Below are 27,658 nucleotides of genomic sequence, written 5' to 3' on the forward strand. Positions count from 1 at the left end.
GAGCGGGAGCCCACCCGCTCAAGGGGAGAAGCCCCCATGTTCTGGGCTTTCCAGGCAGAGCGTCTGCTTCCCTGGCAGGTGGATGCCGGGCAGGTGTGGTGCGTCTACGAGCAACGTCCCTGCCACCGCCCCGGCGTCCAGCCAGACAGAACTAACCCAAGCGTGGCAGGGGCTCTTCACCTTTGCACGTTCAAAATGAAGGACGTGCTTGCCTGTACAGACTGCAGAATGAAACTCAGCACGCGGGGAGCCTGCCATGAATCAGTGGCTTGTGGAAACCCAGCCAGGGCCAGCAGCTTGACCGTGGGACAACGCAAAACAAGCCCCGGGTTCAGTCACAGATTTCTTCAAGACCGGAGGCTGATAAAAGGCACACAGTGTGTCTCTACATAGAGCGTGGTCTGAACCCGCCCGCCACCCATGGGGTACCCACTCCAAAAAATGAAAAGGACCTCAAGCCCCAGCTCCCCAGCCCAACCCAGGACACGAGACTCCCCTGCCAGGCCATCCTCACCTTCACGGACTGGGGGTCCCCGTTCCAGGATCCCCTGGAATTCCTATGCGGAGACAGGGCTCAGGCACAAGGACAGCAGTGTCCCCTACCACAGAGCATGAAGGGCTGGGGCACACGTCTTGCCCTCCCCTCCAGGAAGTGGCAGGAGTGACACCAGCATCAGGGAGAGCCCTCCTAGGGTGGGCCACAGGGACCCCTCCTTCCACAACCGCTGGAAAGTGGGGACCCGGTCTGGAGAGGCCGCCCGCGTGCCCCCAGGGACTCTCACAGCTCATTGTGGAGTGGCCGGCACTGGGGGGAGAGCCTCTCCTCCAGGACGCCATCGGGAGCACACACCCAGGGGTCATGGGTCTCCCACTGCCACTTGGCCAGCTGGGTCTGGAGCAGTTCAAGAACCTGTCCATAGTGGGGGTCAGCAGCCAGGTTCCGGGTCTCGTGGGGGTCCTGGCTCCTGTCATAAAGCTCCCAACGCTCCCGGTAGTAGTAATGGTGGAGATCCTTATACCAGCCCGTGGGGTGGCCGGCCACGGTGCGATTCAGGAGGTCCTGAAAGGTGGGTGACACGTAGAAGTCCTGGTCGATGGGAAAGGGCATCTTGAAGCTGAGGTTGTGCACGAGGCGGAAGGTCCGGTGGTGCACGGAGCGCATGGGGTAGGCCATGGTGACCTCGTGGTGGCTCTGGCTGCCAAAGACGGTGCTCCAGAGGGGCTCTGCCTCCAGCGCTGGCAGGAGGGACCGGCCAGTGAGCTGGACAGTCTTTGAGCCAAAGATGGCATAGCTCGGGTAAGGGATGGAGAACCAGTCCAAGATGGTGGGCGTGAGATCTGGAAAGGAGGCGGTGTCTCAGCATGGAGGCCCTCCAGCCACCAAGCCACTCTGGGACGTGGGTGGGCCGCCTCGCACACCAGATCACCAACAGGGGGGAGCTGCTGTGGGCCCCACACCTGTCAAGGCTGTCTCGGCCCGCTAGGACACGATGCCTTTAATGGTTTAACAAGACCCCCCAACTCCGTGATATTCAGGATCCTACCGGCATCCTCTGGATCAGTAAGGAAGCCCCACGGAGGGGGCTCAGCTATTCCTGGCCTGTGCTGTGGCCACAGCGCGCCCTGACTCGTGCTCTGGGGCCAGAGGGAGATGTGGGCCCCAAGCTGTATGGGCCCTGCTGCCCTGACCCCTCCAAGCAGAGGTTCCCCAGGGCCTGCAGCATCAGTATCACCTGGGAACTTGTCAGAAATGCAAATTCTCAGGCCCCATCCCAGACCTACTGCGTCAGAGGCTCTGGGGGTGCGGCCTGCCGTGGGCATTAATAAGAGCTCCCCATGCACATCACGGGGCCAGTGGAAAGAGCAACAGTCTCAAAGACAGCAAGAACCCGGCTAGAACCCTTGCTTGCTGCTTACAAACTGTGTGACTCTGGGCAACTTACCTTACCTCCCTGATCCTTGTTGCTGCATTGTAGAATGGGGTGGCCGTCCCTTCCTCGCCCCGGTGGTGTGGGAACCACGTAAGGCAGCGGGCGTGGAGCACGGTCCGGACGTGGTGGTGCCACTAAATTTTCACCTCCCCCTCCCCTGCCCCTGTGTGAGTTGCAGAGCCGTACCTAAGAGGCTCACGTAGGCCTCGCTGGCCTGGCCCCAGCGTTTCGTGTGCTCTGGGGATGACACCAGCAAGGGTTCGGCCGTGCCCGCCCAGTACAGGTTGGTTCTGCCGCTGGGGAAGGGGATCCCATTGTCGGACGTGAAGATCACCAGTGTGTCATTCAGGACACCCGCTCCGCGCAGCTCCTGGAGCACGAGTCCAACCCCTGGGGGTGCAGAGGGGACAGCAGAGCTCAGCTGCAGCCAGGCATGCAGGGGTGTGAATGTGCATGCACTCACACATTTCTTCATCCGGCTGCTGGACCCTGCACCCCTGCTGTCCCTCCCTCCCACCCAGCACCCTGTCCTGCAGCAGGCCAGGGAAGCCGACCATCCCTTAGCACATCCACGTCACCTCACGCAGCCGTTATGCACCAAACACTGGTTTTTGTTTTGTTTTCTGGAATCTCATGCCTGTCCCATGGTGATAACAGGGGTAGTATGGGGCGGTGGCTGGAAGATAGGACTCCCTCTACACCTGCCTGCTCCCCAGCCATCACCCACCAATGGTACCAAGAGGGACATTATAAAGCTTCCAACCTCCCATTGTGGCTGAATGGTGGTCCCTGCAAAGATAAACCTACAGGAACCTGTGACTGTGACCTCATTTGGAGAAGAAGTCTTTGCAGATGTAATAATCAAGGATCTCAAGGAGGTCGTCCCGAAGTGCCCGGGGGCTCTAATCCCACGACAAGTGTCCTTATAGAAGAGACGTCCAGAAGACACACAAGAGGCTGTGTGAGGACAGGGACAGACCGGAGGGATGGAGACAGGAGCCAAGGAATGCATGGGACCACCAGTCGCTGGAAGAGGCAGGAAGGACTGTCCTGTCCCTCAGGGCCTGCAGGGGGGGACATGGCCCTGCCGACACTGTGACTTCAGAGCACTGGTCTGGGACGGGGGCCCACGCCGTGGCATATCCCACTGTCCGGGGTCCCTGAACCCACCTTGGTCCATGCGGCCGATGGTGGTGTACTGAGCGGCCAGGTCAGCTCGGGCTGCGGGGGTGTCAGGGACGAAGTAAGGCACCTGGAGGGGCACGTGGTGCAAAGTCAGGGCCGGAACAGACAGGCAGACAGGCTGGGGGGAAGAGGTGGCCAGTCCTTGAATTGGGGTAAGAGACAGAGAAGCCAGGGGCGCCTGGGTGGCACAGCGGTTAAGCATCTGCCTTCGGCTCAGGGCGTGATCCCGGCGTTGTGGGATCGAGCCCCACATCAGGCTCCTCTGCTATGAGCCTGCTTCTTCCTCTCCCACTCCCCCTGCTTGTGTTCCCTCTTTCGCTGGCTGTGTCTACCTCTGTCGAATAGATAAATAAAATCTTTAAAAAAAAAAGAGAGATGGAGAAGCCAGCCTTCCTCCCAGGGCCTGACATCACCCTCCACCAGCGAACGGCGGAGCCCAGAACGTCCCTGCTTCTGGACGTGTCACTCCACGTCCTGACACCTCTCTTTGCCAGCTCCGTGCATGGGAACCCAGATCCAGTAAGTCAGTCTCCTCTTAAATGAGAAGTCACACACCCGGGGCCAGGACTGCCAAGTCCTCCGATTTACGAGGAGGAGGAGGAAGGGTAAGCGAGCATCCTGGAAACATGGCGAGGGGCTCTCTCACCTACCAGCACGTCCCGCGGGTCGTAGGTCTGTGGGGTCCAGTCCGGGATCCACCCCATGCCGCTGTCCCCGTTGCCAAACTTCTCACAGAAGGTCCCATACTGGGGCTGGGAGTGCCCACAGCGGTGGGGGTCATGGAAGGCGACGTAGAGGAAGAAGGGCCTGCCCCGGGAGGGAGGGGCTTGAGTCCTGAGGTCAGCCGGTGGACACGTCACCTGGCTTCCTACTCTGGGGAGCCCCGTTCTTTAGGAGGGAACAGCCCTCAGCTCGTTCACTCCTCTAGAACTGGAAGTCTCCCTGGGAGCCTCTGCCTCAGGTTCCCCCTATGTCCTCTCCCTTTGACCGATTAACTTGATTTTCTGGAATCTTCTCCCCCTCCCCCGTTCCTCCACTTGGGGCGTCCAAGAATCCCAACTAAAGACTCTGGGATGTGCATCACAGGTTAACTGCCCAGAGGTCTCGCTGTGTGAGGAAGGGGACGGGGGCCTCCTCACACCTGTCATCCTGAGTCTGCAGGAACTTCCGGACCAGCAGCTTAATTCTGGTGATGTTCCGCCCCACCTGGAGGATGGAGCCATTCTCCTCCGTGTACGCAAACTCAAACGGGTACACCATCTCAGGCCCCACATGCTTCTTCCCAATGATGCCTGGAGGTGGGGACACGGGCCTGCCAGAGTCCCTGAGGTATCCCACTGCCCTCCTCTCCCTTCTCGGCCCCCAAACCCCATGCCCTGGCGTGGCCCCTATGAGGTCAGCCCAGGCCCTTGTTCTCATGGACTCAGGGCCCAGGGAGAAGGTCCCGGACGTTGGGTGCTCAGAGCACACGACATGGGGCCCGAGGGTGGCTCAGGACCGGGCCTCACCCCGCCAGGGCCGGTCCCCGTTGGGGCATGAAGCCGCTCACCTGTGCGGATGCCAGCTTGGCCAAGCAGCCGCGGCAGGCTCTGCACCCCGTCGAAGGAGTCGAAGTGGTGGACGTCCTGGTGCAGGCCGTACATCCCGTTCTGATGCTGCGGCAGAGATGCCCGTGAGGCCGGGTCCCGCCCTGCCTGCTCCCGCTCTCCCCATGGCTCCAGCCCTTCCTGGGCCCACCTGGATACCCCAGTGGCCAGTATCCCGGGAGAGTTTCACTGCCTCTCCCTGGGCCCCCACCCCCTTCATGGGACATCAGCAGGAAACACAACAGACTGGGAAAACATACCCATAATTAGGGGTGGCTTTTATTTTCTTCTTGTCTACCCGTACTTCCCAACTTTTTTTTATGAGCACGTATCATGGTGGGGGAAAAAAGGCAGCAAATCTCTATTTAAACTGGATTTTTTACAGTGCAAAAATAAAAAGAGTTGCACGCGTCACAGAGTCAGACTAGAAAAAGACATAAGGGAGATGGGGTAGCCCTGTCCTCACTCCTGCGGTAACGGCTCCCCGAGGAGCCTTCCGCGGGAGGTGGGGGGGCTGGCCACTGGACACAGCTTCCCTCTCCATGTGGGCCTCAGTCTCTCAGATGGGGATGCACAGGGCACAGTGGCTCACCGTGAGATGAGGTCATGAGACAATAGGCCCAGGGTAGGTACCTGCGTCCCCACGTTCCTAGCAACGCTCCTCATTCTCGTGTCATGTAAGAAAAACCTAAGCGTCCGCGGACAGACAGACAAGGAAACAAAATGGGCCACACCCCCGCACGCAATGCTGGTCAGCCCTCTCGGCCACGCGAAGGAAAGCTGTGCTCTGCTACAGTGTGGGGGGACCTGGAGGGCAGTGCGCTCAGGGCAACAAGGCAGTCACGAAAGGACACGTACTGCAGGACCCCACTACGTCGGCTACCAGAGCAACCAAGTTTAGAGAGACAGAGAGGGGATGAGCTGTGGCCAGGGCCGGGGGAGGAGAAGGGGGGGCAATGTTAACGGGCACAGCGTTTTCGTTTAGGAAGATGAAGAAGGCCTGGAGGTGGACAGATGGACGCATGGCTGCATGACAGTGTGAATGGATTTCATGCCGTCGAGCTGCATTATGAATGATTCAAAGGCTAAGTTCTACACCGTGCATGTCCTAGCAGAACAAACTTGGAGGAAGTACTTTACAGGGCAGCTCTTACTGGCACTCAAGCTCCAGGATGGTATCACAACACGAGTTAACACTGGGCAAGTGCGTGTCAGCCACCTTCCTGTGAGCTTTACGTAGGAAGTACGGGCTTGGCCAATCCCGTAAGGATCCCAGAGCGAGATATTATTGTGACCCCACTTAACAGGCGAGGAGATCGAGGCGCACAAATAGTGCTTTGCTCACATTCACACACAGCAGGGGAGCCAGGGCTCACGGTGGGCCGTCGGAGGCCCCCACCCGTACTTGCATCCACTTGGCAGGCGGTGGGGAAGAGAAGGTGGGCACATCCCCAGGGAGGCCGGGGAGGGGCTCTCTCTCTCCCATGCCCTCCTCCTGCACCCCTGCGGCCCTCACCTGGGGCAGGCCGGTGAGCAGACTGGCTCGGCTGGGAGAGCAGCTGCTGACGGAAGTGAAGGCATTGCGGAAGATGAGGCTGCGACGGGCCAAGGCGTCCAGGTGAGGGGTGCTGATGGCACTGTTGTTGTAGACGCCACTCTCGAAGCCCCCGTCGTCCGCTGAGAAAAGCAGACACACTGAGGCCGTGGTGGCCTGGGCCAGTGAGGTCCATGCAAGTGGGATACCCAGGCAGGCATGACCCAAGCGGCCATGATATCTGGGCGGCATGACACCTGCCCGGGATTGATACCCAGGGGGCATGACACCCAGAGGGCACGATACTCAGGTGGCCGTGTTAGCAAGTGGGCATGATAGGACAGTCCTGGGCTCGGCAGATGCTGCATGAGGATGCGGTTTCTGCACCTGTGTCCCTAGCAAGGAGGACTTGATGGGAGCCCTTAGGGGAGAGCTGTCTTATGTTACCATCAGCTGAAAGGCCTGGTTGGAGACCGCAAAGTTAATCAGAAACAGTGAGTCTGGCAGAATGCCAGACCTCAAAAGAGGAAAGAACAGGGTTGTCTTGTGACAGCCGGACCCTGGTCACCAAGTCTCGTGCACAGCAGGGTACTAGAAGAACTTGTGATTTCTGGGAAGGGCTGGGGTTCAGGGAGAGGGCAGGTGGGTGGTGGGGGGCTGTGCTTTTCAGCCAGAAGGAGATCTGAGCCACAGCGCTCCCGGGTCTGAAAAGGGAAGGACAAACTTATAGGGTTACACCGCGGGGAGGGGAGGGGAGGGGAGGGGAGGAGAGCGCCCCCAGCACGCAGCCGCGTCTCTGGGGACTTGGGCAGCAGCCCCTCTTCCAGTGGCCCCTCTAGGAACGGTACACCACTGAGCTCTGGAAAGCCGCCAGCTTCCCGAGCTGGGCTGGGCGCCCTGGCAGATCTGGGCACAGGTAGGGGTGGGGGTCAAAGCCGGGGGCAGGAGTGGGGTGCTGAATGCTGGCCCGACCCGCGGTGGGAGGGCCGCCCCTGCCTCCTCCAAGGAGCGGACCACGAAAGGTCTGTGGCAGCGGGGAGCGCAGACGCAAAGGGCTGCAGGGCTTGCTGGTGGGGGGCGGCTGGGGCGCACTCACCGAGGATCAGCAGCACGTTCCGGGGGCGCGCCGGGTGCAAGCGCCAGAGGACCAGGGCCAGCAGCAGCAGCCGGCAGACGGGCCCTCGGCGGTGCATGGCGGCGGCTCCCGCCCCGCCCCGCCCGCGGTCACGTGTGCGCTGGCCCCGCCCCCCGTGGTCACGCGCGCCCCAGGTCCCGCCCCCAGGTAGTCACGTGCGTGCCAGGCCCCGCCCCACCTCCTCCTCTCTCCCCCTCCCTCTGCGGTTCCTGCGGACCCGGCTGAGGCGACTCCAGGAGACCCCGAGCTGCGGCGCCGGGTGAGTCCGCGGCGGGCGAGGAGCGGGTCCTGAGGCCCGGGGAGGAGTGGGCAAGCTTCGGGGGACGGCTCGGGGTCGCCAGGGACGGCGCGGGGCCCGAGGGTGCGGGCTCCTCCTACAGGGACCCTTCCCCACTGCGTCCCCACCGCGTCCCCACCAGGTTCCCGCCGCCCTCGGCCTTGCTGAAGCGGTCGGCCGGCGTGAGGTCCCCACCTAAGACCGTAGGGTCCGGAGCAAGCGGCTTCGGGGGTGAGAGGCGGGATGTGTCCAGAGCCGGGTCGGGGGTTGAGGGGTGGTCTGGGGCCGGCTGTGCGCGCGGGCGGCGCCTGGACTCTAGAGAATGCTGCGCATCCCGAATTAATGGCCTCGGACGCTCTCCCAGAGCCCGTGAGAGCCTCTGCGCGCTCCTGTAGGGACGAGAAAGCCACAGGTGGGGGGTGGGGTAGGCGCGGCCTCAGGTTGGGAGACCCCCCACCGCCAGCGCCGCAGTGCGCGGTAGTGGGTGGAGTCCGCCGTGCTACGCACTGGGAAAACCTAGGGCGCTCAAGGCTGCAGCCCCCCGCCGCCCCGGGCACACCCCCTCAGCCAGACGATGGTGCCCCCGTGGACCCTGCTACTCTTCGCCCTGCTCCCCGTTAAATTCCTTGGGGAGAGAAAAAGAAGAAATAAATTATCTTGGGAGGAGACATGGTGTCTAATTAGCGTTTACGCTTCTCGTTGAGAAATTATATACCGCATTTTTCCTGACAAGTGTTGGTGCAAAGAAGGCAGCTGGGGTTGGGGCAGGTCGGATTCAGGGAGAGCAGTGAGCAGGGTCCAGGGCGGGGACTACACCTTTTCTTGAGGCCCCCTTCTGCACAGGTTTGGCTTCCTTCCGGAGCCGCAAAAAGGCAGGTTTAACCCATATGGCTCGGACCCCCTGGGGGAGACAGCTGTGCCTCTCCCGAGGGCCCTGGACCCCGCCTTACTGCTGGCTTCTGCCAAGCCCATACCTGAGCGCGGGTCCCTGTTGCCCCCATGCCCACCCCAGGCATGCCATCTTCTGTGAAGGTGTTGGGTCCGGCCAGGCCCTCGGGTGCCAGTATGGCCCCGCAGGCCCGCTGCTGCTCCCCTGCGGCTGTGCAGAGGTGGCTCCCCATCCTGGCCTGGCTGCCGGACTACTCCCTGCAGTGGCTGAAGATGGACCTCATCGCGGGACTCTCGGTTGGGCTCACAGTCATTCCCCAGGCGCTGGCCTATGCTGAGGTGGCTGGACTCCCGCCGCAGGTGAGACGTCCGCCCCAGCGGGTGTCCCTGCCCCAGCCGCCTCACCCACGCAGAAGCAGAGTAGGAATGCATCACATCCCCTCCAGGCAAGCAGGGTGCCAGAACTCCAGCCCTGTGGGGCCCCAGAAATCTTGGTTTACAGTCTCTAGCATGTGACTGCCTTTGGGCAGGTGCACGCCCTGTAATTGCTCTTGTCACACTTGTCACAATTGCCACACTTAGGCACTGAGGTAGTTCTGGGTTGCCTGATGGGGCCAGCAGGGTGACTCACCATGGTCTCAAAAACGCTTTCTTAGACTCACAGACTGAGACAAGCACCTAAGGGACTTTGCGTCCCTGCTGGCACCCAGCTGGGGTGCAGGTAGAAAAGAGGCCCTTAATTGCTATGGCTCCACACCATGGCTCCCAGAGGGTGAGCGCTTTGCCCTGTGTGCACCGCTGTGCCCGTAGTCGCAATGGTCCGCCCCAGATCCTGTGCTTAGACATCTCCCCCCCGGGACACTGTGGGCCCACCGTGCGCTCCTCCATGCTCAGTGCTGTCTCCCCACCAGTATGGCCTCTACTCTGCCTTCATGGGATGCTTCGTGTATTTCTTCTTGGGCACCTCCCGGGATGTGACGCTGGGCCCGACAGCCATCATGTCCCTCTTGGTCTCCTTCTACACTTTCCACGAGCCTGCCTATGCTGTGCTGCTGGCCTTCCTGTCCGGCTGCATCCAGTTAGCCATGGGCGTCCTGCGCTTGGGTAAGACTCTCGGGCCTTCCTGCCACGGGGTACCCAGGCACCTGCCTCCTGGGGATGCCCCAACTTTCAGCCTTTCCTACTTTGTCTCTCAAGGGCTATTCCTGTGTGTTTGTGAAGAGGGATTCCCTCAGCCCTCTGCTATTCTGCTTAGAGGCCAGGACACTTGGAGGAGTGCCCTGGGCCTCAGACCCTAGCCCCCTTTCCCTGCTGTCCAAACCGGTCCAGATAGGGTGTGGCCCACCAGTCCTTAGCCCCATTCCCCCCAGACCACCTCTCCCAGCCCACATCCATCCATGTTCTCTGGGACGGGGCGGAGCTGGGCCCACCTGCTCAGTATTCCCTCTTGGCCGGCAGGCTTTCTGCTGGACTTCATCTCCTGCCCCGTCATCAAAGGTTTCACATCCGCTGCCACCATCACCATCGGCTTCGGGCAGATCAAGGTAGGCATGCTGGTTGGCAGCCAGGCACCTCCTGGGTAGTAGGACCGAGGCTGGCTTCCCTATATGTGGGCCAGTTGATGTCTTGCTCTTCCAGAGCTCAGAGCACAAGGTGCTTGAGTGGGTCTCCATTGATTCCGGGAACCCTTGGGGGAGATGCTGAGTGACGGTGGGACTGTAGGACAGTAATTAGGGTGACTGGTGACGACAGCCTTGCCCCTGTTGGAGTTTTGGCGCCAGCGTGTTTGGTTCGCCTCCCCAGGTGATTCCCTTCTGCTCTTCCCTACACGGCTGCCGGCGCAGCCTCTCAGGCCCTCAGCATACCGCCGGCATGGTAGAAAGCAAAGTACTCCTCTGTGCTCGTCTAGTTAGGTGATTTCGTTTTAATGTTTTTTTCAATTTATTTTTAGTACTTTTTTCTTTAAGATTTTATTTATTTGAGAGAGTGTGTGCATGTGTGCACCGGCATGAGCCGGGGGAGGGGCAGAGAGAGAGAGGGAGAGTCAGATTCCCTGCTGAGCACGGAGCCTAACACAGGGGTCGACCCCAGGACCCTGAGATCACGACCTGAGCCGAAATCAAGAGTTGGATGCTTAACCGACTGAATCCCCCGGGCGCCCCTCTAACATGTTTTAAACAGAAATATAAAGAGATAGGGCATTTGAAAAATACCGAACAGAGGGGCGCCCGGGTGGCTCAGTCGGTTAAGCGTCTGACTCTTGATTTTGGCTCAGGTCGTAATCTCAGGGTCCTGGGATTGAGCCCCATGTCAGGCTCCGTGCTTAGCATGGAGTTTGCTTGGGATTGTCTTTCCGTCTCCCTTTGTCCTTCTCCCTTACAATTTTTTCCGTAATAAACAAGTAAATAAAATCTTTTAAAAAATACCTGTAAGAGATAGTAGAAGCAATTATCATCGGTGATCTGAGGACATTACTTATTCTCTTCTCGCTGGGTTTTAAGTTCCCAAAGGGCAGGAATGGTTTTGCTTGCGGCTGCGGCCGCCCAGCCCCACACGTTGTACAAGAGTAGGTGTGTCCTGAGTTGCGTGTGCAGAACGGAGCTGAGCCATGTTGTAGAGAAGCCCCTGGTGGCAGCCTGCAGGCCTGCCCCTGTCTCAGGACCTGCTGTCAGCATCCCATCTCTCGGGGCCCGCGGCCGGGCTCTACTCCGGGCTGGCCCAGGGCAGCGTCCCTGATGGAGGTGGAGTGAGAGTCAGGGACAGGAGGGTGTGAGCGAGAAGAAAGGAGCAGACCCTCTCCGTGCTCCTGCTGTGTGCCGGATGCTGGGTGGAACCCTCCCTTGCCTTGGATTGTGCTGACGCCTCCGGGAGGCAGGTTCCTCATTATCTGTGCAGAGAGAGGAGGGAGCTCCTTGGGTGGGGGCGGACACGGTTTGTGTGTGCTGTACACACATATGTCACGGTGAGCTTGGCAAGTGCTGTTCCGTGGGATGGTCTCTCCTTTATTCTGGAAACAATATCTTTCCTTTTTAGTGTCATGGATGCTCTTTTATGTAATTGTAATACATAGAAGGTAGTTTTTTTATGTGCTTGTGGTTGGCAATGTTAAGTTCTCTAAATCTTTAACAGCTTGACTAGGTCATGACAGCCATCTGAGAGCCCTAGGCCAGGGTGGGGGTCAGGAGTTGGGGGGGGTTCTCCTGACCTGTCCTGGCAGGAGCCCCCGGGTCCCAGAATCCTGTGTTTCCAACCCCGGTGTGTTTCTCCATCCGGGGCTGTGTGCACAGGTTTTGGGATCCTTGGAGTCTGACCGCTCTGGGAGTCTGGGCCTCGACCACCCCGCTAACACTCCCCACTCGGTGTCAAGCGGGATAAAGAACTAAAACACAGAGGAGAACCCCTTCTCCCCTGCAAGGACCCTGCCCGCCTGTGTCCCCCAGCGGCCCTTCCCTGGAGGCGCTCAGAGCCCCTGGTGGTTCTGCCTGCAGCTTCACCTGATTTCCCTCTGGGGGGGCAGTGCCTGGCAGGTGGGCCTCAGGCCAGTGGCAAGGGGGGTGGGGCCTGCACTAAGTGAGGGCTGGGGTGTGTCAAGGGTAGTGGGGCCCACGGGGCAGGCAGACAGTGACCCTGGACCCTTGACCAGGGCATGGGTGTACTGGTCTCCAGGCTTTGAGATCACCCAGACTGATTTTCCTCACGAGGGAGAATTATTCACCAAGAAGTGTCATTGACCCCAAACGCGAAATGCCTCTTCCCTCGAGGATAATTCTGATCTCCTGCTCCTGGGGGGTTTGGGAATGGGCAGATGGTGCCCAGAGAGCCTCAGGATGTGCCCCCAGGAAGGGGGCTGAGATGTGCTGAGATGCTGCAGGGGAAGGTTGTCTAATACGATCTCTGTTTGGACAGAACCTCCTGGGACTGCAAGATATCCCGAGGCAGTTTTTCCTGCAAGTGTATCAGATCTTCCGCAAGGTTGGAGAGACCAGGTACCTGCCGGCTGTGTGGTCCCACTGTTCCTTCCAGAGCCCTTTCCCAGGCCCCGCCCCCCCACCAGGTGGCAGGTATTCCAGTCCTCTGGGGCCTGGCCGCCCAAACGGGGGCCCCAGAGCAGCACCATCAGCCTCACAGGGGAGCTGGTCAGAAATGCAGACTCTCAGCTCTGCCCAGACCTATTGCATCCGGCAGTCGACAGCAGCCCCGGGGAGCTGAAGGCCTGAGAGCCTGTCAGCGTGCCCCTGCACACAGAGTCTGTAGCTGGTAGGAGTGGGAGGGCCCCACGCAGAGAAAGAGCATCAGTCTCTCTAAAGGTTTGTAGTTCAGTGAGGAGAACAGGGCACGGGGGAGGCAGGTGCAAACAGAATGTGCAGGGAGAGAGGATGAGAGCCAGACTGCCGGTCATGGGGCTTCTTCAGATGAAGGGCCTCTCCCAGCGGGCAGGCAGATTAAAGGACAGACGGGAGATGCTCTTAGAGGAGCCCAGCTGGAAGCCAGGACATCTCCCTGGCCGGAGGAGCAAGAGGTCTCAGTGATCTGGGGAAGCTGTGGGGGGGGGGGCGCGGAATGCTGAGGCCGGGAGGGAGTGGAGGACACCTGTGACGGACTGTCCTCTCCTCCACTTCTCGATCGGCTTCGAGGCTTCGCGGTGCTGAATCCACTGGAAGCCAGGGGCTCCCTGGCCCAGGACACACAGCCTACGGGGGTCCTTGTCGGGGGGCAGGGGAATTGGAGACTGACGGGTCAGAGAGCATCATAGGCTGTGAGAAGTGAACGTTCTAGAACAGACGAGGCACCTGTAGCCACAGAGCCGCATGGCTGTAAACGTGAGCCCATAGCCCTCCCACCATTGTGATCTGGGCCTCGAACTCCAGGCCTACGCTGGCCTGCGTGGTCGCTAAGTGTTGAATGAAGATTGGAAATAGAACAGGGAGATGTGTCTTAGGAAAAGGCGAGAAGGGCAGTCGAGAGGGAAGCTTTCCGGCAGAAGGGGAGATCGCAGAGGTGTATGCCCGGGCCGGCCTGGGTGTGACCGGTGTCTGTCCACAGGGTGGATGGATGTGACCGGTGTCTGTCCGTGGGGTGGGCAGGTGTGACCAGGTGTCTGTCTGTAGGGTGGACGGGTGTGATCAGTGTCCGTCCGCGGGGTGGGCGATGCCGTGACCGGTGTCTGTCCGCAGGGTGGGCGATGCCGTGACCGGTGTCCGTCCACAGGGTGGACGGGTGTGACCGGTGTCTGTCCGTGGGGTGGGCAGGTGTGACCAGGTGTCTGTCTGTAGGGTGGACGGGTGTGACCGGTGTCCGTCCGCGGGGTGGGCGATGCCGTGACCGGTGTCCGTCCGCAGGGTGGGCGATGCCGTGACCGGTGTCCGTCCGCAGGGTGGGCGATGCCGTGACCGGTGTCTGTCCGCAGGGTTGGCGATGCCGTGACCGGTGTCCGTCCACAGGGTGGACGGGTGTGACCGGTGTCTGTCCGTGGGGTGGGCAGGTGTGACCAGGTGTCTGTCTGTAGGGTGGACGGGTGTGACCGGTGTCCGTCCGCGGGGTGGGCGATGCCGTGACCGGTGTCCGTCCGCAGGGTGGGCGATGCCGTGACCGGTGTCCGTCCGCAGGGTGGGCGATGCCGTGACCGGTGGCTGTCCGCAGGGTGGGCGATGCCGTGACCGATGTCTCCGCAGGGTGGGCGATGCCGTGACCAGTGTCCGTCCGCGGGGTGGGCAATGCCGTGACCGGTGTCTGTCCGCAGGGTGGGCGATGCCGTGCTGGGGCTGGTGTGCATGGTGCTGCTGCTGGTGTTGAGGCTGATGCGGGACCACGTGCCTCCTGTGCACCCCGAGATGCCCCCGGGCGTGCGGCTCAGCCACGGGTTGGTCTGGACTGCCACCACAGGTGAGTGGTGCTCTGGCCGGGGAAGTGCCACAGCCATCCTGCATGCGCACTGGGGGCGCACCCCGCCGGAGTCTCCTGTCACTGGTCTGGGTGTGACCTGGGCCCCTGGGCGCTGGGATGTTGCAACTTGTCAGCTGGCTCCGATCCCTGGCCGGGGTGGAGAACGGCATTTAGTAGCGGGAATTCTCAAGCGGGCCATTTCGACCCCCGGGGACGTTTGGCAGTGTCTGGAGTCATTTCTGGTTGACACTGCCGGGGAGGGGGGGTGCTGTCAAGGGCACCTGGTGGGGAGAGGCCAGGGAAGCCACCGAACACCTGCAGTGCACAGCTTCCCGTGTCCAAGGATGATCCGGTCCAGAATGTCAGTGGCTTGAGGCTGGGGAGCCCTGGCGGGTCCCAGAGGGAGGAAACACATGGACCACGTGCTCCTGTTTGAACCGTGCGGCCCTGAGCCTGGGTTTCCCATCACACGATGGGTAGCCAGGCCCTGGGCCTTTCCTGCGCCTTGGAAGATTGTCAACAGCTAAAACATAGTTTAGAACGTTGTAGTTCTGACGACAACGTCAGTGGTAAGAGTGTGATGCAGCCTTTTGAGAGCTCGGTGGGTAATGGGGCTCATATTCCAGGAAGAGCTATCGCCCCCATTTAAGAAGCCAGCGTGGGGGCACCTGGGTGACTCAGTCCAGCATCTGACTCTTGGTTTTGGTTCAGGTCATGATCTCAGGGTTGTGAGATCGAGTCCCGTGTTGGGCTTTGTGCTTAGTGGGGAGTCTACTTGGGATTTTCTCTCTCCCTCTTCTGTCCCTCCCCCTTGGTTGCTTGCTTGCTTTCTCTCTCAAATAAATAAGATTCTTATTTTTTTTAAAGATTTTATTTATTTATTTGCCAGAAAGAGAGAGCACATAAGCAGGGGGAGCAGCAGGCAGAGCGGGAGGAAGAAGCAGACTCCCCACTGAGCAGGGAGCCCGATGTGGGGCTCGATCCCAGGACCCCGGGATCATGACCCAGGCTGAAGGCAGACGCTTAACCAACTGAGCCACCCAGGCGCCCCATAAATAAAATCTTAAAAAAAAAAAAAAGCCAACGCAGCTCAGGTGGGACCCAAGGTGACCAGTAGATGACACGGGTAGGCTGTGTGTGTCGCCGTGGGCCTGTCCCGCCATCTGGCATTTGCCGTGCCGTCCCGTGTTCGTGCCTGCGCCTTGGTCGCTGGTGTGTGTGCTGGGTGGGGGGCGGGTGTCCTGCATCCTCGAGTGTGTTTGCTGCCCCAGTTACCCAGAGGAGCCAGATGTCACCGATGGTCTCCTTCTGTCCTAGCCCGCAATGCCCTGGTGGTCTCCTTTGCTGCCCTGGTCGCGTACTCCTTTGAGGTAACTGGATACCAGCCTTTCGTTCTGACGGGGCAGACCGCTGAGGGGCTCCCTCCAGTCCGGATTCCCTCCTTCTCCGTGACCACGGCCAATGGGACTGTTTCCTTCACCGAGATGGTACAGGTGCGTGGAGACGGAGCCAGGCCTGCCGGTGGAGCTGCGGTGCCCTCTGGGCCTGGGTCTGTGCCCCTGATGCATCTGCTTCGTAATGAGGAGGTCTGAGCCCCGCTAGGACCACCGAGTCCTCGGGACGGAGCACCTCTGGGTGCAGGGACAGGCACAAAAGGGTTCCCATTAGGCACAACCTCAGAGGACACCACGTTTTGTTTTCTGCCCCGAGCCCAGGGTGCTTCTCGTGCTGCGGATACTGGCAGAGCAGGGACGCGTTCTGTGCTCTGCTGTGTGTCTGGCTCCTGGTGGGAGCCCACGGCCCTGCAGCTAAAGCTCGGCTGCTCGGTCGGACGCGGAAGAGCCTGTGCCGGCGTTGGCGGGTCACTGCCTGGCCGGAGCCCTCCTGTCCTCCCCTGGACGGCCCCTTACTGTTCTTCTCTCCTCTCTCAGGACATGGGGGCTGGGCTGGCTGTGGTGCCCCTGGTGGGTCTCCTGGAGAGCATCGCGGTGGCCAAGTCCTTTGGTAAGATGCCCACCGCCTGGGCCTCCCCGGCGGTGCCCGGAGCCAGCCGTGCTTGCCTGCTTTCTTGCTTTTATTTGCTTCAATTTTTAACAGCTTGAGTTTTTATCAAAGTAATACATGTTCATGTTTAAAAAAAAAAACGTGTAGTAAAGGTGGTTTATGTTGAAAACCCCATCCAGTGGTGGCTGGTAACGTGTGCCAGCCTGCTCTCTGGAAGGAGAAGGCTCTGCGTTTCACCTTCGGCTTTTCTGTGGCGTAAAGGTGCCCCCACCTGCCGCCTTCCAGTGGATCGTGGAGTCTGAACGATCGCATGTCAGGATGAGAGGCCGTGGCCTCCACCTGCCGGACACACGCAGTTAAATAACCTCGTGGGTCGTACTGAAACGTAGTAGGTCAGGAAGGTGTAAGTTTTAAGTCCATCTTTATTTCTGACGTGATTTATTGCATTCAAAGTTTTCTTGTAACAGCTAGTAATGGTTGTGTCTAATGATGGGTTCCCAAAATTCCTAAAAATTTAACAGTGCACTCTTTCCAGCTGGCTGAGCACCCCTGGCCTGTGCCCTCCTCGCCCCCAGGAAGGCCGGGACGCAGTCATCTACTTAAATGCCTGTTCATTCGCCTGGAACTCAGATTCCTCCCTCGGAGCTGAGGCTGCCCCATCCCTCGTGTGTCCCCTCCCTTGGGTCTGCGCGGCGACCAGCTTGTGTTGTGTGCGTGGAAGGCATTTTCCTTTCCTTCTGTGATGATTACGCTCTCGCTGCACTGGGGTATAGGTCGGCTCTCCAGATGAAACCCTGTAAACGGCGTGTACGTCGCTGTACCCGCCTAGACCAGGTGTGGTTTTGCCAGCATCTTGACCGTCCCGTCCTGCCGAGGAGACTCGTGCCTGATGCACATCGAGGAGTTATCCCTGCTAATCACCAACGGCTGCTCCAGGTCCCGCCGCACGTGCCCATCAGATCTTCCTCGTGCAGTTTTTGTTTTTCTGACGATCTTTTTCCAGGTGGGGGGAGGAGCTTTGAGGGTATTTTGGAGTCTGCATCTTACAGCTTGTATGCCTCTGTGACTTTAACACTGTTTTCTTCTGAAGTCACCCGATGTCCTGTGCTAACTTGTAAGCTTGTTCTCCGAAACCAGAGCTGGAGAGCCACAGCCCGCGACCCAAGAGTGGCTTTTACGTTTTTAAATGTTTGAGAAACTTTGTAAAAAAGATTAGGATTTTGTAACGCACGAAAAGCGTGTGGAGTTCACACCTCAGTGTTTGTTCGTATAAGGAGGTGTTTCAGGAACACGATCGTGCTCACGTGTTTACGGGTCCCCACGGCTGCTTGCAGCTACGAAGGGGCCGAGTCGTCGCGACCGAGAGTGGTCCGCAGCACCTACCGCATCCCCAGCCTGGCCCTTCCCAGAAGCGTTCGCCTGCTCCGCATCCCCCCCGCCTCCCCCGCAAGCTTGCCGGCTCCTCTCTCTGCACGGCCTCGGCTGGGACTTCGGGTCCTCTCCACTTGTAGTCAGAGAGGGTTTCGTTTCAGACTTTGTCCCCTTCTCACGAAAGCAACGCGTGTTTGTGGCAGGAAACGGCCCAAGTGCAGAAACACATAAAGGAGCGAACCGCTTGCGACGTCCATCGCTACCCCAGTTATCTGCTGTTTATGTGTTGCTGTACGTCTGTCTGTGTTTTCTGTGACACGGCAACACAGACACGCACACGCTTGCACCCGCGCACGTGATTTGTACGTGTTCTCGTGCCGTGTTTACAGGTAGACGCTGCTGTGGGTAGAAGTTTATAACTGTTTTCACCTCGTGAACGTTTTCTCAGCGGTGTCATGCATGTAGTGACGATGGTTTTTTTGTCCTTTGTCTTTAGCTTCTCAAAGCAATTACCGCATTGACGCCAACCAGGAGTTGCTGGCCATTGGTAAGCCCCCCGCGGCGGCTCTCTGTGGGCGAGTGTGCTTCTCTGTGTCTCGTGTGAGCTGTGCAGGTCACAGGGATGGTCGCGGTGAGGTTCAAGGGGCAGAGGTGGCCCTGAGTTGGGCCCTTTGAAGTCCTCCCATGGATTCACCCTTAAACCTCCAGATGGTTCGGTGCCATCACTAGGAGCCGGCAGCTGACGTGTGGTGTCTGTGCTGATGGAAGCTCGTTGAGCACTGGCTCTGTACCCAGCCCCGAGGTCTGTAGTCTGTTCTGTGTCAGGGAATGCCCAGAATGTCCCACCTGGGGTCAAATTGCTGAGGAACATGGCCAGGCAGGACCTGTGGGCCCTTGACTGCCCGGGACCCCTGCCCTGGGGCCTCCCTCCAGGTCGGCAGGCGGCTCCGTGAAGACTTGGGTGGGCCCCGCTGTGGACAGGTCTGTGCCCGGCATCCCAGTTTTGTTTTTGTTTTTGTTTTGTTTTGTCTTCATGAATGCGGCCTCTCTGGTGATTTGTTCTGAGAGCGTGACATGAATTTTTAATTCAGTTATCATGATTGTGGACACCAGGCCCTTCTGCCTATCCTTCCTGCCCCTGGTGAGGTGGGCACAGGTCAGAGCGAGCAGCACCAGGTGCTTTCCCAGCAGAGTCCAGGGGAACCTCCCCCGAGCCCCTGGGTTTCCCGACAGCAGACGGCATGGGGCCCCAGGTTGGGTCACGGGAGCTTTGCAGGCTCCTCTCTGAGCCCGTGGTGGCGGGCATCACCTAGGAGGCTGGTGAGGTGGACTTAGACAGGACTGGCTCGCCCCCAGGCAGAGGAGGTCTGCAGACCTCTCCCACGCTCAGTAGTAGGAGTTCCAGACAGGAGTCCTTGGAGCACCTCCTTCCCGTTTCTGCAGGTAGCACAGAACTTCTCTGCTTTGTGGCAGCGACGCGCAAGGGGGGGGCGTGAAGCCGAGGTTGTTAAGGTAGATGTGTGGGCCGCAAGGGCTGCTGACCCCGGGGTGTAAGAGGCCAGGCAGCTCTCCAGCAGGTGCATAGCGAGAGGCCTCCATCGACCCCACAGAGGCCGCTCTGGGAGGGATCCACACATCCCTGCTCTTCAAGCAGTTGGGCCTCTGACCTGAGTCTCAAGGGGCCATTGTAAGGAGTCGGGGTGACCATGTGTGGTCCAGGCACAGCCTTTGCCACGTCCACCGATGTCTGCCCTGCTCTTGCAGCATGTGCTGGGCTGTGGGACCCGGGAGGGCCTGGCTCTGAGTGGGCCCCACCCTGAGCTGCCTCGAGCAGGTCTTGGACCTGGGACCTCATTGTGGTGTTTGTGAAGGTGCCAGGGTGAGCCAGATGCTGCCAGGGCCGCTTGAGATAAACGTGGGCTAACTAATTATCTCTGTTCTTGGGGCCCAGCCAGGTTCCGTCAGGTGTGGGTAGGTCAGCGTCACAGGGGTGGACCACTTACCAGCCATGACCTTTTGCCCCAGCCGGTCATCTCACGAGAGGAGTGTGGGTCTGAAGGAACTCGTGGGGTACAGCAGGTGGGCAGCTGGCCTCCGGGCAGCCTTATGCATCCTGAGCCCCTCCTGGGGAGGTGGGTTCCTCTGCCTGTTACACGTGGGAAAAGGCGCGTTTAGCTCACGGGGACAGGGCTGGGGCCAGAGTTATGTTAAAGCGAGGGTCAGTGAACTTGGCAAAGGTCATGGTTTGTCTTTCCTTCCCTGAGACAGACACACAGACACAGATGTAGGATCCCCCTGGGTGATTCCTCTGGCCTTCTGTTTTCTCTTCCTTTCTGGTTTCTGGCCTCCTTTTCTCCGCCGCCCCCCATCTGTTTTAAATTCCTCTCTCTCCTGGATAAACCTCTTCCTTCCGTTTTCTCCCCAGGCCTGACCAACGTGCTGGGCTCCCTCGTCTCTTCCTACCCGGTCACAGGCAGCTTTGGACGGTGAGTGACCATGTCCTTCCCTGTGCCTTGGGGGGCGGGGGGTCCCAGACCAGGCCAGAGGGTCCACGTCCGCCTCAAAGAGCCTGCCCGGTCCTTGCCCGCATCTCGATGCCACTTCGTTCTCCGGGGCAGAAGTCTGCCCTACATCAGGGGCGTCCGTGGGAGGCAGGAGTGGGGCTCCCTCTGCTGTCCTTCACACGATCTCACGTGGTTTTCTCTGATGGCCCCGTGGTTTACTCCTGAAATGTTGCCAGAATGTGGCAGCGCTCCCTATATCTTGCGGTGGAGTACATTCCTAAATGGAGGGCAGGACAGAGGGTGACCTGTGGTCAAGAAGAGACATCAGCCAGCGGGGCCCAAGTCCCCGGAACCGCTGGCCCCACCCCGTCTGAGTACCAGACCTCCCCGGCACCCCCATGGCACCGCATCCGAGGGACCACAGGGCATACTCAGTGCCCCCCCATAAGCAGGACTCGCACGTGGCCCGCGTCAGAGTTATCGGAAGTTACACGCAGAGCGCGTACAACAGTGCCAGGGGCCGCGTCATGGAGTAAGAGCTCTGTGTCCTCGGTGTAACTTTTCATCTGTTGCTGCTGCATGATCAGCTGTCAGGGTCACAGGGTCTGTGCCCTGGGTTGTCACAGTGCCTCGTGTGACCAGTACTGAAAACATCCACGCGTATTTAAGGAATGCCATTCCTGCCTAACTACGTAGCAGTGAAGGGTGACTTAGGCTTTCTGGGGACATGGCTAGACAGACAGACGTGTTTCCAGAGGACATGCTGGCGGGCACAGGTCACTGTCAGGGTGATCACGAGCATATGCAAGGCAGAATCCTCGCTGTCGTGGAAATCAGGTGGCCGTTCCTTTGTGGTCTTCATGGTGCCAGAGGGAAACGTGGGCCCAGGACCAGTTCTTCGGCAGAGATTCGGGTCTGAAGGCAGTTTTCCAAACAGGCAAAACGAAAAAGGGAAGTTGAAAAGGAAGAGCAGCCAAGTTCACGTCCAGATTCGCCCCGGGAGGAGCTCACTGTCAGCATCTGGTGTTTCTCTGCATTGACGAGGGCACGCGTGTACGTGCGTGCACCTGCGTGTGGGAGGTGGCGAGTGTAGTAAGGGGGACGTCGCCCCACTCAGTGGTGTCACCCGCATCTCTCCCTGCCCGTGCACACAAGGGTCATCGTTTCTAATGGCAGCGTTTGCTCGAGCTGACACGCCACAGGCTGGGGACGTTCATTTCCACCCCGGCTGGAGGCTGGAAGTCCGCGGTCAGGGTGCTCTGCAGCGTCTCCCCCTCACGTGCCAGTGTCCGCGGGGCCCCGATGTCCCCCTGCAGGCACTCCTGTCCCGGGAGACCGGCCTCCCCTGCTCCTCCAGGCTCCCGCAGCCACTAACAGCCTCTGTCGCCTTCCAGGACAGCTGTGAACGCCCAGTCGGGGGTGTGCACCCCAGCGGGGGGCCTGGTGACAGGTGAGCACCCTCTCCATTGTGCCCAGAGCACGTGTGGGGGTGGGGCTGGCGGTCACCGCGCCTGTGTCCCCACAGGAGTCCTGGTGCTGCTGTCGCTGGATCACCTGACCTCGCTGTTCTGCTATGTCCCCAAGTCCGCGCTGGCTGCCGTCGTCATCACGGCCGTGGCCCCGCTCTTCGACACCGGGGTCTTCGCGACGCTCTGGCGCGTGAAGAGTACGTGTCCTCGTCCGTCTGTCACTTACTCCTGCATGCACGTGTGCACACACGTTCTGGATCTTTGTCCCACCGCCTTCCAGGACCCAGGTGGTAGGGTTAGAGCTGGGTGTTAGCTTCGTTCTGGGAGGTGGTCCTGCTGGCCATGGGTCAGGGCTCCCTTCAACTCCTCAGGCCGGGGGGAGCGCCCCAGGGCGGCGATATGCAGTGCTGAGCGAGTCTGCAACTCACAGGAATACCCTGCTGCTCCCCCTCCTTTCCTCCTTCCCTCACCTCCTCCCGCACCCCTCCCGCTTTCTCTTCTCCTCCACCCTCTTGCTCCTCCTCTCCCCCTCCCCTCCTGTCTTCCTCCTTCCCTTTTCCTCCTCTTCTCCTCCCCTTTTTCCTCTCCCCTTCTCCTGCACCTCTCCCCCTCTTTTCCTCTCCTCTACCCCTCCTTCCTCCTCTCCACTTCTCCTCCTCCCCTCCCGTACTCCCCCTCCTCGCCTCCTACACTCCTCCCCATCCTCCTCTCCTTTCCTGTCTCCTCTCCCCTCCCTCCCCCTTCATTCCTCCTCTCCTTGTCTCCTGCGCTTCTTCCCGTCTTCCTCCACGGCTCCCCCTCCCTCCTCCACGGCTCTCCCTCCCCTCCTCCACGGCTCTCCCTCCCCCTCCTCCACGTCCCCCCTCCTCCTCTCCTCTCCTCTTCTTCCTCTTCCCTCTCCTCTCCCTTCTCCCCTTTCCCAGCCCCGAGCCTGGCCAATCTGGGGGAAGACGGGAGACTTCCAGGGTGGCCAGCATGCCGACAGGACGGTGCCCCCTCCCTGCCGTCACAGTGGCTCAGGACTCCTCTGAGCCTGCAGGGGCCTTTACTAGAGCAAGCGTCTGCTCTGTGCTGTGTAGCAGTCGAGGGACGGGTGGGGCTCACTGCTCTCTCTCCCGTCTGCCTCCCCCCAGAGTCATCAGCTGAAGGAAGCAGTGGTTCTGTCTCAGGCCACGTGTGCCAGTTCTTCCCTGTGCCGCCACCCCATCTCTGGGACAGCCCTGAGATGGGCGCCGCCAGCTTCTGTGGGCACCTGGGCGGGGGCACGGCAGGTGCTCCCCACCCGCACTGAGGCCCCAGGAGGATGGGGACCTTGTCTGAGTGACGCATGTCAGGGTCGAATCCTGGGTGGACCCCCAAGCCCACCCACCTGTTTGCACCAGGGTACCTCCTGTGGCTCAGAGAAGTTACCCGGGTGGCCTGGGGTCAGCCGCGTGGCCTCTGAGTGGTCGCCAGGCCTCCCTGGCCCCCAGCGTCCCAGGCCTGGCCCCATCCCCAAGTCCCGTCCTCAGCCCCCTGACAGGTCTCCACTGTTGACCTCCTCCCAGAGGGCAGGGGTGGGGCCAGGCCCTCAGGGCTTAGTGGCCCCTCCCCCGGCAGGGAGGGGTGGGGCTGACATGTCTGAGCTGGTGCAGCCCACGAGTGGCGTCAGGCCCGGCGTCCCCAGATGCAGGTGCCCCCAGGGCTTCACCCGCTGAGCCAGGCTTACCAGGACCACCCCTCAGCTGCACCGCTCTCTCCCAGGGCTGGACTTGCTGCCCCTCTCTGTGACCTTCCTGCTCTGCTTCTGGGAAGTCCAGTACGGCATCCTGGCCGGGACCCTGGTGTCTGCGCTGATTCTCCTGCACTCAGTGGCCAGACCCAAACTGCAGGTACTGGCCTACCGTTCTCCCCGCAAGAGGGAGCGGCTGGCCTCGGGGGGCCTGGTGGGATGAAGGTGCCTGGGGCCATATCCCTTGGCTCAGCTGTGTTGGGTTGTTTCAGTGAGACCGTTCACTTAGCGAACAGGTGTAAGTCTCCTGCCATCAACCACAGACTCTCCCACTACACACGAGGTGTGTGGGGCTGAGGGCTCGTCGGCTCTGCACTCCTCTCACTTCTGTCGGCCTGGGTTGGGGCCTCCTGCCTGGATGGGCCACTCTGGCCTAGCTGCCAGGTCGTACTTGCCTCCAGGACATACAGGCTCGCCCCTTCTCTGTCCCCCCATCCCCAGGTGTCAGAGGGGCCGGTGCTGGTCCTGCAGCCAGCCAGCGGTCTGCACTTCCCTGCGGTGGAGGCCCTCCGCGAGGCCATACGCACCCGGGCCCTGGAAGGTACGTGGGCCAGGATGAGGTGGGCGGCAGTCATCCCCAGCTCCTGCCGCTGTCTCCATCCCCCAGTCTGCTGCTGCAGGACCCCCAGGCCCTGTCCTCAGCTTCCGGGTCCGGGAGGTTGGGCATCTCAGAGTGGCGTCTGGTGGGTGCTGGCTATGTGCATGCAGCAGAGGGGGCTGTACTCAGTCTCTGTTCCTAAAGACCCATCCCGTTCTCTGTTCTCCGGGGCGTTGGTATTTAGGGGAGAGAAAGGGCCCGTTCGTTCTCTAAAGGAAATTGCTGCTGTCTCCAGACGGCTGTCACCTGGGGTCCTGCTGACCCTGCCCCCCCCCCCACTGGGGGATGGAGCTCCCGATGGCCTCGCTGTGCCCCAGGCCTCTGGCCAGGGCCTCCAGCAGCCGCCCCCGCCCTGTGTGACTGGCTGGCACGTGTCTCTGCAGCATCCCCCCCGCGCTGCGCGGTTCTGGAGTGCACGCACGTCTGCAGCATCGACTACACCGTGGTGCTGGGGCTCGAGGAGCTCGTAGGGGACTTCCACAGGCACGGGGTCACCCTCGCCTTCGTTGGCCTGCAGGTGGGTGTCGTCATAGGGGGCGCTTGCCGGGCTCTTATCCGCTCTCACATCTGCCTGTGGGGCGCCGTTCCTATCATCCCCGTGTCAGGACAGAGGCCCCGAGGCCCCGAGAGGCTGTGTGACCTGGGGCAGGATGCTGGGCCCCCTGGCTCCGGAGCTTGTTCATAACTGTTCCGCTCTTTGTCCTATCTGCAGAGAGCTCGTTTTTGTGTCTTTCAGAGAGTAATCATTTAAAAAGTCTGCCTCTTCTAGCACGCCCAAAGGCAGTTTCTTCCCTCCATTTGACCGAACGGAGGGGAAGGTGTACCTGCTGGGAGACTCTGGGGGAGGCTGGGGGCCTGCCCCGGACCCCCGTGCCTTTGCGCTGCAACAGGGGCACCCCGCCTGGAATTACAGTTTCTCTGCCCCGCAGGTTCCTGTGCTCCGTGTCCTGCTGTCCGCTGACCTGAAGGGTGTCCAGTACTTCTCCACCCTGGAAGAGGCAGGTGGGTGCAGGCGGGGTCATTGGAGAGAGAGCCACGGCAGTGCAGCGCACCCCCAGCCCGCGGGATCGGGGGCAGGACCGCAGGACTGAAACTCTGCTCCGGGGGGATCGGGCGCCCAAGTACAAGAGTACAGGCATGGTGGGGGAGGCGAGGGCACGGAGTCAGGGGCCTCCTGTTCTGGGAGTTACTTGAGCGGCTGTTTTAATTACGTGCGGCGTACGCTCCGTGGATGCGCAGACCTCACGTGTGCGGCTCGAGGCCCGACAGGTGGTCACGGAGGAGATGCGGACCGTTTCCGGCGGAAAGTGCCGTCAGTTCGTCCTCATGACTCGCACTAGGGGTAGCCGCTGTTTGGCCTCCCTCCCCCGTGCATCAGCTCTGCCTGTTCTAGAACGTCACGTAACTGGGATCGGAACGACACTGTGTCTGATTTCTTGGGCTTAACGGGGTGTTGTTGCTGGGAGCAGCTCAGGTGCTGACCTGCGGGAGACGGGGAACAGATGTGGTCCGGCCATGCCAGGGGCTGTGCGGCACTAAGGAAGGGTCATCTGGGTGTGGACAGTGATGAGGCGCTGACAGGGACGTAGGCGGAACCCTGCCCGGGCTGGGGGTGCTGGCTGGGGGGACCCCAACTCCCTGTGCTCCAGGACTCTGAAGCGCCAGCCCTTAATCCCACCTGGGATGCGACCGTTCCTCACTTCCGCCTCTTCAGTGCTTGCAAACCTCGTATTTTCTGCAGAGAAATACCTGAGGCAAGAACCAGGGACCCAGCCCTACAATGTCAGCGAAGACTCGGTTCCCGAGCACAAGATCGCCCTGCTGAAGGCCTGATGGGGGCGCTGATGGACGTCTGACGCCTGGGGAGTCTCGCAGAAGGTTCAGGATGCTGTGACGCCGGATGCTGCCCTATAAACGCTGTGGCCTGAGGGCTCTGAGCAGGTGAGCCCCGAAGGAAGAAGGAAGCCATGTGTCGAGATGCACAGGTGGGACTTGTTGGCTTTATTTGGGGATGACTGAAAAACCACCCCATACTGTTCCCTGGGCACGAACCTTTTTCTGAAGAAGAGTTTGGAGAGAGCCTTCTAGAACAAAAGACCCTGTGGGAGGAAAGGGGCAGGATTTCCACCTGGTCCAGGGGAGGGGTCCTCACACCCCAGCACCTTCCTGGTTACGGGGGACGTTGGGGTCGGGCAGCTCCGAGGCGGGTTCCAGCCTGGGTGGCGGCGTCTGTGCTGTTGTTGGGAAGGAAACTGAGATGTGCCAAATGACTTAACATGTCTGTGAAAAATAACTTTGTTGTCAGTGTTTTTTTAATTAAAAAGTAAGAGCTTTGGTGTTTTTGTAAAAACCGTGAACACTTATTGTAAAACGTACAGGAAATCATCTCCTCCATCAACTTGGGTGGTAGTCAGGCCCGCTCCCCACGGTGTCGCCCCCGTCTGTACGTCAGCATGGGGGTGTGTGTTCCCAGCCGTGTGTGGATGGGGCCGTTTCATACATGGTGCTCTATGGCCCACGCTTTCATGCAGTCCGTGCTGTGAATTACCCATTGTGATAATAAATAGAGAATACGTGGTCTGCAACGTCTCCGCTGCGTTTTATTCTGTGCTGTGTCACAACGGACTCCCCGAGCCTCTACGTGTGGACTTCTCTCGTCCAGCGTGTACGTACACCTTCCCCCCCTGCCGTCACAGCCAAGGAAGGCTGGGCTCCCGGGCCTTCTTCGAGAAAGAACTTCCTGTGCAGATGGGCCCCATGGAGCTCCCCAGCATTCCCACCAAGACATGCTAGGCCCAGGCGTCCTGGGCCCCTGACCAGCCCCCGCCCCTGAATCTGCATTTCCTTACCTTGAGCAGCGTGTCTCTCTGCACGAAGGAGCATGTCCTGGAGCCCTGCACACTGGGCCACCCTGCCTAGGGCCCATGGAGCAGCTGTCCGTTGGTTCCTGGACCCCATGCCAAGCACTTGAACTACAAGACCGTCCCAGTCGCAGAGCAGGTGATGCGTCCGCTCTGGCAGAACCCGGGCTCTAGGACCTTCACCCAGAGCCGCTCCTGTGACAGCAGCTCGGTCTGTGGAATCCACTCCAGCAAGACCCGGGCGCCTCTGCCCTGGGTGGTCAGCACGACCTCGATAGCAATTTTAGGAAAACGAAAGCAAGCTGAATGTCTCCATTTAGGAATGTCTAGCCACGAAACACATGCGCCGGGATGCTGCGTGGCCGTTAAAGGATCAGGGTAGAGCTGTGCCTCTCTCCACGCTGGTGTTTTTGGGGAAAAAGAGCGAGTTGCGGAGTGATGCTCATCTTAGGAGACGCTAGTGTGGACACACCCACGGAACAACGCGGCAATGTCTGCAGGAGTTTAAAAAAAGTCCCGGGAAGATACACATCAAACTGATTAAAGGAACTATGTTGACGTTACCCTGCTTCCGTTGATTTTAACCATATATGTGCGGTTGAATTTCTCAACGATACGCTCATATATAGTTAAAAACTAAGTTACTGCTTAAAATTAATTT

The 27,658-nt window shown here is 60.1% G+C and overlaps 2 protein-coding genes across 3 annotated transcripts; one reads left to right on the forward strand and one right to left on the reverse strand.

Annotated features, from left to right (window-relative positions):
* Positions 1 to 250: 250 nt before the first annotated feature.
* Positions 251 to 7,465, reverse strand: SGSH (N-sulfoglucosamine sulfohydrolase). The gene is made up of 8 exons (XM_019802360.2): positions 7,333 to 7,465; positions 6,219 to 6,379; positions 4,666 to 4,771; positions 4,258 to 4,408; positions 3,767 to 3,923; positions 3,102 to 3,183; positions 2,118 to 2,321; positions 251 to 1,338 (listed from the first exon to the last, which is right to left on the reverse strand). The coding sequence occupies exons 1-8, from the start codon at positions 7,427 to 7,429 to the stop codon at positions 779 to 781; spliced, it is 1,518 nt and encodes a 505-aa protein (XP_019657919.1). The 5' UTR covers positions 7,430 to 7,465; the 3' UTR covers positions 251 to 778.
* SLC26A11 (solute carrier family 26 member 11) lies at positions 7,022 to 26,717 on the forward strand. 2 transcript variants are annotated; one of them, XM_019802359.2, is made up of 17 exons: positions 7,022 to 7,630; positions 8,661 to 8,896; positions 9,448 to 9,640; positions 9,995 to 10,080; positions 12,443 to 12,522; positions 14,277 to 14,419; positions 15,737 to 15,912; positions 16,351 to 16,423; positions 18,291 to 18,341; positions 20,220 to 20,280; positions 21,693 to 21,748; positions 21,824 to 22,057; positions 23,511 to 23,638; positions 23,980 to 24,079; positions 24,520 to 24,653; positions 25,066 to 25,138; positions 25,878 to 26,717. In XM_019802359.2, exons 2-17 carry the CDS (start codon positions 8,663 to 8,665, stop codon positions 25,967 to 25,969), a joined length of 1,914 nt encoding a protein of 637 aa, XP_019657918.2. In that variant the 5' UTR covers positions 7,022 to 7,630; positions 8,661 to 8,662; the 3' UTR covers positions 25,970 to 26,717. The 2 variants fall into 2 exon arrangements, with proteins under 2 accessions (XP_019657918.2, XP_002921835.2); XM_002921789.3 differs by having other exon boundaries at positions 7,028 to 7,630; positions 21,824 to 21,964.
* The last annotated feature ends 941 nt before the right edge of the window (positions 26,718 to 27,658 follow it).

Source organism: Ailuropoda melanoleuca, chromosome 13 (genome assembly GCF_002007445.2).
Source record: "Ailuropoda melanoleuca isolate Jingjing chromosome 13, ASM200744v2, whole genome shotgun sequence".
NCBI lineage: Eukaryota > Metazoa > Chordata > Mammalia > Carnivora > Ursidae > Ailuropoda > Ailuropoda melanoleuca.